Raw genomic sequence first — 11,863 nt, 5'->3', positions numbered from 1 at the left:
CCTGCCTCTGCCTCCCGAGTGCTGGGATTAAAAGTGTGTGCCACCATCGCCCAGCTTAATTAACCCACTTTTAATAATGTGTGTAGCATCATGAGGTGATGGCTTACTGGGAAGATTCTAACCTACGTCCATCTCTGGTCGGAGATCATGGCATCTTCCTGTCTCTCCTTTCTTCCTCCCACAATTCTGTTCTGTCTCCCTGCCTACCTATGTTCTGACCTATCAGGCCAAGCAGTTTTCTTTATTAATTAACCAATGAAAGCAACAGACAGATAGAAGACCCACCTACATCACCTGTGGTAACCAGAAGAGGGTATCAGATCCTGTGGAGTTGGAGTTACAGGCAATTGTAAGCCACCCCATATGGGTGTTGGAAACAGAACTCAGGTCTTTGGAAGAGAAGTGATCTTAACTGCTGAGCCATCTCTCCTGCTTGGTTTAGTTTCTTCTTTCTTTTAAAATTTTCATTTATTTTTATACTTTTTTGTTGTTGTTGTTTTTGAGACAGGGTTTCTCTGTAGCTTTTTGAGCCTGTCCTGGAACTCACTCTGTAGTCCAGGCTGGCCTCGAATTCACAGAAATCCACCTGTCTTTGCCTCCCGAATGCTGGGATTAAAGACATGCACTGCCACTACCCACCTATTTTTATACTTTTAACAGCGGTTCCAGGCATTGAACTTATGTCCTCATGCTTACAAGGCAAGCACTTTATCCTCTAAACCATCTCCTCAACCCTACTTTCTCTTCTCAAGGACATAGTTCCTCCTGTTTAAAGTATAATGCAGTGTGGTAGATAATTTGTATTGCTTCTAGGATTCACTTTGACTTTCTTACCTTGACATTTTCTTCGCTTCTTCTGCGGAGATAACAGATAACTGGATAGCATGGTCATTGCTGAAATAAAAGAAAGGAGTGTGCTGTCTAGAAGTTGATGAGTGTTTCTGGAGCGCAAAGGTTAGCCTTACACTCTGATAGAGAATAGGTGTTAGAGCTCAGGAGATGACTCAGTGAGCAAAGTGTTTGCCGTAAAAGCATAAGGACCCAAGTTTGATCCCAGTGCCAGTATAAAAAGGCTCTAATCCTAGAGCTACAGAAGTGGACACAGCAGATTGGCACTCATTGGCCAGCTAGCATAGCCTCAAGGTAGGGAGAGCCTCAGGAATGACACCTAAGGTTGAGCTTTGAGTTCTGGCTTCATGTTTATATTCAGGACCCCCCTCCTGCCTCCCCTCCCACATACACACACAATTAAGAGATAAATCTTTGCCAGGCATGGTGACACATGCTTTTAATCCCAACACTTGTGAGGGAGAAGCAGGAAGATCTCTGTGAGTTTCAGGCTAACCTGGTCTATATCAGTAGTTCCAGTCCAGCTAGGCATACATAATATGACCCTTCCTCAAAACTAACTCACTCACTCACTCACTCACTCACTCACTCACTCACTCACTCACTCAATGTGTGTGTATCAGGTGATATGTACATAGTAGCACACATACATATTTGGGTGTATATATGTGTATACGCACACACATACACACACACACACACACACACACACACACACACACACACACAACCTGGAGTCATGGACCCAGGTTTGAGTCCTAGGAGTCCTAGCACCCACATGACAGTTCACAGCTGTTTATAAAATCAATTATAGGGCATCTGTTGCCCTCCCTGGCCTCTGCAGATACTGCACACACACACAGATGCATACATACTTCCCTTAAAAACATTAAACTTTGGGCCTGAGAGATGGCTCAGCAGTTAAGATTACTTACTGCTCTTTCAGAGAACCCAGGCTTGTTTCCTAGCACCCACATGGTGGCTCACAAATGCCTGTACCTCCAGTTCAAAAGACTTGATGACTCTTCTGGCAGGCAAAACATTCACACATATAAATACATAATCTCTTTTTAAAAAAATTTTTTTTTAAGTTTACTCAATGGGTAAAGTACTTGCTGTGCAAGCTTGAGGATCGGAGTTAGGATCCCTGGCACACACGTGAAAGGGAGGCATGGTAGTGCCTGCTGTAACCTGGAGCTAGGGAGTGCAGGGACTTGCTGGCCAGCCAGCCTAGCTGAAACAACAAGCTCTTGCCTTAGAGAAGATGCCCTGTCTCAGAATAAGGTAAGGCAGTTGAGCACTCTAATATCAGCCTGGCCTCCACACATGCCACACATGCATATACCACACACATAATTTCTGTGTTTTTACACTTATTTGTGCACAGGTGTGGGGAGTGGGGGAGGTGAGAGGACAGCTTGCAAGAGTTGGTCCTTCTCTTCCTCCATGAGAGTCCTGGAATCAAACTCATGATGTTTGCATTGACATCAAGTGCCTTAACTTCTGAGCCATCTTGCTGCCCCATCCCCCTTTTTAAGCAAATTTTAAAAAGTTTAAAAATAAATATAAAATAAATAAATATGTGAGTTCAGGGCTAAGAGTGTAGCTCATGACTTGCTAGCATATATGAAGGCCTGGGCTACATCCTCAGCACTGCATGGTGACACACACCTGTAATCCTACCCTTTGGGAGTCAAGGTCATCTGTGGTAACACAGTGAGTTCGAGGCCAGCCTGGTCTACAAAGCAAGTTCCAGGACAGCCAGGACTGTTACACCAGAGCCTGTCTCAAAACAAACAAACAAACAAACAAACAAACAAACAAACCAGAAAAAAGTCTCCACCAAGACTCAGTCTTTAGTTGTGAACTGGATTTTAGAGGATTCAGTCCATCCTGCCGTGGTGTTTGTACAGAGCTGCTCTAAGACTGCTGTCTCGGACTTCCTTCCATTTCCATTTGGATGCAAGCCCGCCTTCTTGTGCAGCACAGCCCTTATTGTGCTAAAATCAGGAAGCTAAGCCAATGAGAGAGGTTCATGAATCTCTTCATTTCTTCTCTTCAGCCTTCCACCCTGGGCAGAGGGTCTCTCCCAACAGCCAGTGTGGCTCCTAGCTTGCCCTTCAGAACATCAACATCTCTGCTTGGAACCTTGCCCATTGGTGCAAGGTATGCTCCTCTGCCCTCCTTTGCAGAGTTATATCCACCTCTGACCTCGACCTTGGAAGATTTCTTCTGTTCTTCTTTAAATTCATTTTCAGTGACTGAGTCCAAGCGAGGTAAGACTTTCTCCTAAATTATAAACAATTACAATCAGTTTTCTAAAATGAAACTGTATATGGCAATTTTGTAAAGCATTAGGTGGCAGTTTCTTGAATTGTTCTCACTGTGACTAAACTCTAAAGAGGGAGCCCTTAGATCTGCACTTGGCTTCACATAACTGACATTCCCAGAGTCAGAGGCAAGGGCATGACGTAGGCTGGGACGCAGCACTGGTTTTAGGCTGTATGATTGGCTAACCTGGTGTTCATTGTTTTGGGTAAATGTCTTGAAGTGTATTCTGCAGTAAAAGTCTGTCCCATTTTAAAGGATGTGAAAAAGAGTTCGGTTCCCAGCACTCACGGCTGTCTCTCCAGCCACCCAGTAAAAATAAAATAAAATAAAATAAAATAAAGGATGTGAAGTGGGAAAACATTAAAACTAGCTTCACATCTTGGTTTAGAATTCTGTTGAGTTCAGCAACCTATACCCTCATTTTATCATGGAGTACTGAGGTCTTAGTTTGGTCAGTACTAGGCTGAGTCCTTGGTTTGGGGTATTTTGTTGTTGTTAGTTTTCTTTTGTTTTTCTGGGGTGCTAGAGATAGAATCCAGGGCCTGCAGTTCAGGGCCTGTACTTCATACTATAAATAGTGAGGAAAGTCTTTATAGTTTTTGGAGCTATTGTTAAATAGTTAAAGGATAAAAGTCTAAGTTTCTGTTTCAGATATGTACAGTGGAGAGATTGAGAACCATGGGATGCGGAATGGCAGAGGGAGTAACTGAATGGCAGACTATAAGATGAGACAGCCCTGAGCCTGTGCTCTCACTGTCAGAGTGGAGGCTGTTCTCAGCGGGAATGTAGATCTTAATCCTACTCAGTAGGCCCTGCCTTAGTTAATTCTCCAATAATGGCTAAGGGTTATTTATGCCCCTGGCTCTGGAAAGAAGATTCTACAGTTTGTCAGTAGTGAGTAAGAAAGCTCATAGGATTGGGATGGGAAAGCTGCGGGAAGCCATAGGCAGTCAGCTACAGAGCCCTTGTGTGCTGATTCCATGTAGAGTGAAAAGTTCTGTTGAAGTCTTTTTATTATTTTAGATCTGTCCACCTCAACTGCTAGAGAGGGAACAACGCTTAACAACAGTAAATCCTCCCTTTTCCTTGTAAGTTCACTTCCTCTTTTGTGAATACATCGCTTAAATTGAACGTCGGCTTGTGCTTAAGTAACTGGATTATGTGAATGAAAGTGAAAGTCTCCCTTGAATTTTGTGTGCTGTGGGGAATCGTGTTATACAACCCATTCAGAAGATCCAGTAATAAATGTTTGAGTGTGCGACTGGGTCTGTCAGTACAAAATAATCACCATTACAGATAGTGCAAGCTTTACTTAGTGTAGCCTAACAGCAAGGAGACAGGAGAGCAGAGTGTGTAAGATGTGTGTCCCATGGAAGCAGACCAATTGTGTCCTAGTCACAGCCCGTAGAGGATATTACTAGGGGGACCCAGAGTCCAAAGAGCAAAACACAGAAACTAGCAATTTGTCATAGAGAAGCACACGGGAACGGAATGGCACCAGCCTCGTCCTACCCCCCCAGGAGTTCAGTTCTTTCTTTAGTGATAGTACAATATATGTTGCCTGTTTTGTTTTGTTTTGTTTTGTTTTTTTGTTTTCTTATTCTTTTTGCAGATGAATGGACCAGGCAGTTTGTTTCCCTCTGAAAATTTCCTGGGAATTGCAAATCAGCCTAGAAATGACTATGGAAACTTGTTCGGAAGTGTGATTGCTAAGCCATTTTCATCAGGGACTCCTAGGCACCCCCTCGAAGGAACCCACGAGCTGAGACAAGCTTGCCAGATCTGCTTCGTAAAATCAGGTCAGCACCGAACTAGTGGGCAGCAGGATGCAAGTTACGGAGCTGTTACTGGTGGAAGCAGCCTTGGCTCTGGCGGCTGTCTACTCGAAATGTTAAGAACCAGCAAGGAGGGCCGGGCGGTGGTGGCGCACGCCTTTAAACCCAGCACTCGGGAGGCAGAGGCAGGCGGATCTCTGTGTGTTCAAGACCAGCCTGGTCTACAGAGCTAGTTCCAGGACAGGCTCCAAAACCACAGAGAAACCCTGTCTCCAAAAACCAAAAAAAAAAAAAAAAAGAAAGAACCAGCAAGGAAAGAAACAAGCAGCGTCTGGTCCAAAAGTGATTTGAATTGTTGCCTTCTTTTAGTTTATGAGCGATTAGAATTCTTATCTGGATCATTTCCCTCAGTAAGGTGCCTTAACAGGGCTGCTGTTGAGTAGAACACTGTATGTACTTGGTGACAAAGACACAAGTCTACTCAAGCAGCCTGTCCTTAGATTTGGGGCCTGTGTAGTCAGTGTCCACTGTTCATGGCTGTTTATAAACTGCCTATAAAATTAAAAGGTGTTGTTCTGCCTATGAGCAATCTTTTTTATGTCTTTTTCAGGTCCTAAGTTAATGGATTTCACTTACCATGCTAATCTTGATCATAAATGTAAGAAAGATATTTTAATTGGTAGGATAAAAAATGTTGAAGATAAATCATGGAAAAAAATACGTCCAAGACCAACAAAAACAAATTATGAAGGACCGTATTATATATGTAAAGGTATTTATTGTAATTACTTAATTGTGTATGTTATATGACTAATCAACTTTTGGCAAGTCTCTGTGCTGACCACCAGGCGTTTTCCTGTAACTCTTGACTCCTTTTGTGTCGGTACTTCCTGTTAAAAATGCTTAGTTGGTGGTGGTGCACACCTTTAATCCTAGCACTCAGGAGGCAGAGGCAGGCAGATCTCTGCTTTCCAGGACAGCCTGGTCTACAGAGCAAGTTCCAGGACTGGCTCCATAGCTACAGAGAAATCCTGTCTCAAACCACCCCCCACCCCCAAAAAAAGACAAAAAAAAAGATGCTTAGGTTAGGAGAAAAACAGTACTTTGAATCGATCAGTTCATATTTTCTGCTATTTTTACTTTTTTTTTGTTTTGTGTGTGTGTGTTTTAACATTTTGAGTATATGTTGTAGTTTGTGAAGACAAGGCCTAGATAGGGCTTTAAGTAGAGGCCCCAGTTTCACCTCTGAGAACCACAGTCCTGGACTAGAGCTCTGAAAGTGCTCCTGAGAGTTTGCATTCTCCTATTGGTTTAAGCTTTGTCTGAGTGAGCTTTGAATGCCACTAAAGAAGAAAGAAAAAAGAAAGACAACCACTAAGATGACTTATTATTTTTTTGTAGTTTTTATTTTATTTATGAATTTTATGTGTACAAGTGTTTTGTCTGAGTATATGTCTGTGCATCTGAATATATATTTGTTCGTGGACTGAGGAGTCTAGAAGAGCATTTTTATCCCTTGGACCTGCAGTTATAGAGGGTAGTGAACCACCATGTAGGTGCTGGGAATGGAACCTGGGTCCTCTGAAAGAGCAGCCAGTGCTCTAAACTGCTGAGCCATCTTCCCAGCCTGATTTTTTAAAATTTATTATGTATACAGTGTTCAGCCTGCATGCTAGAGGAAGGCACCAGATCTCACTATAGATGGTTGTGAACCACGCTGTGGGTGTTGGGAATTTGGACTCAGGTCCTCTGGAAGAGCAGCCAGTGAGTGTTCCTCACTGCTGAGGTATCTCTCCAGCCCCTCAATTTGTGTGTGTGTGTGTGTGTGTGAGAGAGAGAGAGAGAGAGAGAGAGAGAGAGAAACTGAGACTATTCGTTATTCAAAATGACATTTGCATACAGATGTGTAATCCCTGCTTTGGTCATATTCACCTGTTACCCTCTCAAGTCCCACTTTCCCCACAAAATGGTTTTTAACCTTAATAGGATATACGTGTGACTATTGAAGTGTCTTCTCCCATTGCAGTTAAACATTTCTGCTTGGAGACTGAATCTTACCCCATACTCCATAGGGATGGCTGTCCTTGCTTGAAGCTCTCTGAATTATTAGGGATGTTCAGATGATGTTGTAACTGTGCTTGCCATTCGTTGGCCCTGGAACAGGTGTCTCTGACTCTCCTACTTTTCCAGATGTTGCTGCAGAGGATGAATGTCGATATTCTGGTCACTGTACATTCGCTTATTGCCAAGAAGAGATAGATGTGTGGACCCTTGAAAGAAAAGGGGCATTCAGTCGAGAGGCTTTCTTTGGTGGCAATGGAAAGATCAGTCTTACTGTGGTCAAACTTCTTCAAGAGCATCTTGGAGAGTTTACATTCCTTTGTGAGGTGATTTCTTCATGACTCATTTTCTGCTGTAAAATTTAGAGAGCTCTTGCCTGGCGTACATAGATGTCCCAGCACTGTTCTTAAAAACATTGTGGCTAGGTGCTGTGGTGCACGTCTTTAACCCAGCATTTGGGAAGCAGAAGAAGACAGATCTCTGTGTTTGCAAGGTTAGCCAGAGTGAGCTCCAGGTCTTCTAGGGCTACTTAGTTAGACTTTTGTTTTATTCAACAAAAAACAACAACAGCAACAAAAATTGTGTTCAGGTATGATGGCACCCATCTTTAACCCAGCACTCCTGGAAGGCAAAGGCAGGTAAGTCTCTGTGAGTTTTAGGTCAGTCTTATCTACATAGTGAATTTTAGGTCAGCCAGGGATACCAATGATTCCCTTTCAAGAAAACAGAAATCTCTAAAAATTTCTGATTTGTAAGCCTCAGTGTATAAAGTACGCTCAGCAGACCCTGTCATACTGTAAAGTAGTCATTCAGTAACCAGTCGTCTCTCTACCAGTGTATGAAGAAATAGGAGAAATCTGATCCTGGTGGTGCATGCCTATAACCCCAGTGTGCAGGAGTTTGAGGGAGAAGGACGACTCTAAGTTCAAGGCCATTCTGGACTATACAGAGATTCTGTCTCACACAGCCAGAGCAGAATGAATGGTAGTAAAGTTTCATGTTGAGTATCAATTGGCACATATTTTAAATCCATAAAAGGTACTGAAACTAAGGTAGTATTCTTGGCACGGAACTCAGACTTGTGTTTATTTGTGTGATAATTTTCTTTTTTTCTCTATTTCAGAAATGTTTTGATCATAAACCTAGAATGATAAGCAAAAGAAATAAGGATAATTCCACTGCTTGTTCTCACCCGGTTACAAAGCATGAATTTGAGGACAATAAGTATGTTGGTGATTTCTCATTTTTTTTTTTTTCGAGACAGGGTTTCTCTTGATTTCTCATTTTTATAGTGACAAAAAAAAAAAGATTTTCATAGATCTTATAAAGGCAATAGTAGAGTAGGTATCGGGATATACACAGTTAACATTAGCAAAGGAGGCAAAGTTAGGTAGGCCTGGAGCCTCAATGAAAATAAAGGAAGAAAGAAAAAAGGCATTTTTCCTGCTCTTCTGTTCTTCTGAGAAGCAATAACTATTTTAAATGTCTTTTAGCTGGGTGTTACGGCACATGCCTGTAATCTCGGCACTCAGGAAGATGACAGGTTTGAATCTAGCATGGCCTGCATGGTAAACTAAGACCGCTGGTTCTTATTTAGAAGGCAGTCTCGATACAGCACAGCAGTGAACCAGTGGAGTGACTCAGTAGGCAAAGGCACTTTTTACCAAGTCTGATGGCCTGAGTTCATCTCCAGGACCCACATGGTAGAATAAATAGAACTTGTTCCAAGTTGTTCTCTGACCTCCAAATGTAGAGCATGACACACTCGCGCGCACGCACACACATGTTAGATACTGTAATAGAAAGGCAAAAAAGTTTTTAAAAATGCTTCGTTTGCCCGTTTGAGAATGAAGTAACTGAATTGCTTAGAATTACTAGATTATTTAATATAGAGGATCATATTAATTTACAGCTTCTTGTGACATGCATTTAGATTTTTCTTGTTTAAACTGTAATTAGAAATTAGTTATGTGCATAATTTTTTCTGGCACTGGTTTTAATAAAATAGTTTTTCTGACTAGAACTTGACATTGTGTATGTGTGTGTGTATATATATATGTGTATATATATGTATATGTGCATGGTTATTCAAAGTTGGAAGAGCAGCATTAAAATCAATCCTTTCTTTCTTTCTTTCTTTCTTTCTTTCTTTCTTTCTTTCTTTCTTTCTTCCTTTCTTTTTTTTGTCTTAGGTGCCTTGTCCACATTTTGAGAGAGACTACAGTAAAATATTCCAAAATACGTTCTTTTCATAGTCAGTGTCAGCTTGATCTGTGTCGACATGAGGTCCGTTACGGTTGCTTAAGGGAAGATGAGTGCTTCTATGCCCATAGTCTTATTGAATTGAAAGTATGGATAATGCAAAATGAAAGAGGTGGGTCTGTGTTGGCTTGTTACTGTCTCTGTATGAGGAGTCGGGGAGTGCCAGAACAGTCGTAAAGGGAGTCACCTTCTTAGCTAGTTGATTTGATAGCAGTAGCAAAGGCACATGTTGATAACCCTGGAATCCATGCGACGAAAGGAGAGAACTGACTCCTGCACCTTGTCCTCTGATCTCCCCTCATGCACAGAACAGAGTAAATAAATTACTTGTAATAAAATATGTAAGTGTGCTGTTACACAAAGAAGCCCTGTCTTGAAACCCCCCCCCCCAAAAAAAAGTGAAGTTCCAACCCTCAGGACCAGCGTTGGGATTGAATTTAGGGCTGTGTGCACGCTGGGCAAGCTCTTGACCACTGAGCTTCGTCTCCAGTCCATTTTCACTGTTTCTGTCACTACATTGTTGAGCTAGCCTAGAACTCACTCTGTAGCCCAAGCTGATCTTGAATTTGGAATCCTCTTGCCTTAGCTTCCTGAGCAGCTGAGATTACAGGACTGGAGCCACCATGTTTGGCTACTATAGTGTTTGTTTTAAAGAGTTACCTATTTTGGATGTGGTTTCATGCAGTTAATGATTGATATTTACATGTAGCATGGATTTTAAGAATGAAGAAAGGATTCCTCAGAAGGCATAAAGAACTGTGCTTGTAAATATTCTATTTGAAAAATGTGATGCAATGTACATTTGTCTTTGATGGATCTGGCTGCCCGAGAACGGGGAAGTCAGGGTTCTGTGTGCCACTGACCCAAATGGGTGGGTACTGTGCTGTGTTAAGAGAAACTTATCCATTTCCCAGGTATCTCCCATGATGTTATTGCTCAAGAATCCAAACAATATTGGAGAAGTTTGGAAGCAAGCATGCCTGGGACTCAGGTATTATTCCTTGTTCGTGTCCTTGTGAATTGGCTCCTTTCTGGAGTTGCCTAGTTGGTGCCGGGTTGGTGACAGGTTCAGGTTCATGCTTGCAGTCCTTAGTATTTGTTCCGCTGAGTACTCCGCTGTGAAAAAGTTATCTGCATTGATCACCATAGAGAGAAAACGGCATCCTGTAATGTCTGTAAAGACATACAGCACTGCTTTCTTTTCTAGTTTACTTGGGGAAACACTGGGTCTTGGACTTTGGCAATTCTTGCTTAAGAGACAGATGGGCTGTGTTTTGTTTCTGTGTCCTTGGTTAAGTTGTTAAGCCATTCATTCATTCATTCATTCATTCATTCTTCTTCACCACCCGAAAGCCACTCAGCTCCAGTAGTTAGTTCCAAAAGGAGCTGTCTTGTTTTTGTTTTGTTTTTTTTTTTAAAATTTTTTTGTTTATTTTTCAAGACAGGGTTTCTTTATATAGCCCTAGCTGTCCTGGAACTCACTCTGTAGACCAGCCTGGCCTCAAACTGAGAGATCCACCTGCCTCTGCCTCCCAAGTCTGGTATTAAAGACTTGTACCAAAAAACTAGCTTTTGTGAGTTGAGGTGTGGTGTGTGGTGTGTATAGTCAGTTTTGATCAGATTCTTTTGTGTATATGAGACAGTTTAGATTAATTATCCGCATATATTATTTGTCAAGTCATGGATCTAGACAACTAAGCTATTGTGGTACAAATGTATTGCAATTTAATATGGTGGTTTAGGAAATTGTTTTCTGTTATAATTGGTCTTTCATTGTTTAAGGTACTTGGCAATCAGATAATGCCTGGATTACTTAATATGGAGATAAAATTTGTATGTGCTCAGTGTCTGAGAAATGGTCAAGTCATTGAACCAGACAAGAACAGAAAGTACTGCAGTGCCAAAGCACAGCACTCGTAAGTATGTGTGGATGTCTGTCGGTCCCTGCACTCCATGGGGTGCAGTCATGTCTGTAGAAAGGAGGCCAGGACAGGAAAGTCAATAGTAGATGTACGAACAAAGTGAAAGGGGAGAAGCTTTTAGGATATAGCAGGTGATAGTTCACAAGTGCTATTTTCTTTGTTTAGAATTCAGTCAGTGCTGATAAAGATCAAGAGACCATGAAGCCATAGACCTAGAAGGCATTTCGCAGAAGGGGTGAAACAAGAAATCTCTGATCCCTTGGGTGCTCATGCTGTGCCTCTCCTTTTAGGTTACGTCGTCTTTTGCCCAAGTGTTGTATTTTCTGAACTCCATGTTTTTTAGGTGGACCAAAGAGCGTCGTGCGATGAGAGCAATGTCTTTTGAACGTAAGAAGTGGAAGAACATCCGTCCTCTCCCCACAAAGAAACAAATGCCTTTACAGTTTGATGTACATACGTAATTTTTAAGCCACTTTTTAAAATTAGGCATTTCCAATTATTAGAAATTAGTGCTAATTCAGATTGAAGCTCAAAACCCTTTAAGTGCTGCTGAAATTGAATCTGTTTTTTTGTTTTGTTTTTGCTTTTTGCTTGCCCTTTGGTGTATGTGTGTGACTCCAGCAGTTTTTTTTTTTTTTTTTTTTTTTTTTTTTTTTTTTTTTT

At 41.7% G+C, this 11,863-nt stretch overlaps 1 protein-coding gene across 6 annotated transcripts in view; it reads left to right on the top strand.

The window, feature by feature from the left end:
* Window positions 1-11,863, top strand: part of Zc3h7a (zinc finger CCCH-type containing 7A) — a 43,483-nt gene that overhangs the window by 22,990 nt on the left and 8,630 nt on the right. For 5 of the 6 annotated variants that reach the window (XM_013347356.2, XM_005349319.2, XM_005349320.3 and 2 more), the window contains 10 exons: window positions 2,912-3,125; window positions 4,204-4,268; window positions 4,793-4,979; window positions 5,566-5,727; window positions 7,146-7,342; window positions 8,140-8,240; window positions 9,209-9,390; window positions 10,193-10,269; window positions 11,061-11,194; window positions 11,544-11,649. In XM_013347356.2, the coding sequence (XP_013202810.1) occupies window positions 2,912-3,125; window positions 4,204-4,268; window positions 4,793-4,979; window positions 5,566-5,727; window positions 7,146-7,342; window positions 8,140-8,240; window positions 9,209-9,390; window positions 10,193-10,269; window positions 11,061-11,194; window positions 11,544-11,649 (1,425 nt within the window). The remainder of the gene's footprint in view (window positions 1-2,911; window positions 3,126-4,203; window positions 4,269-4,792; window positions 4,980-5,565; window positions 5,728-7,145; window positions 7,343-8,139; window positions 8,241-9,208; window positions 9,391-10,192; window positions 10,270-11,060; window positions 11,195-11,543; window positions 11,650-11,863) is intronic. The other variant, XM_026780413.1, reaches the window with a different exon arrangement.

The sequence above is a fragment of the Microtus ochrogaster genome, chromosome 7 (genome assembly GCF_000317375.1).
Source record: "Microtus ochrogaster isolate Prairie Vole_2 chromosome 7, MicOch1.0, whole genome shotgun sequence".
Lineage (NCBI taxonomy): Eukaryota > Metazoa > Chordata > Mammalia > Rodentia > Cricetidae > Microtus > Microtus ochrogaster.
Note: the sequence above shows the minus strand (reverse complement) of the source record. Positions and strands in the feature narration are given on the sequence as shown.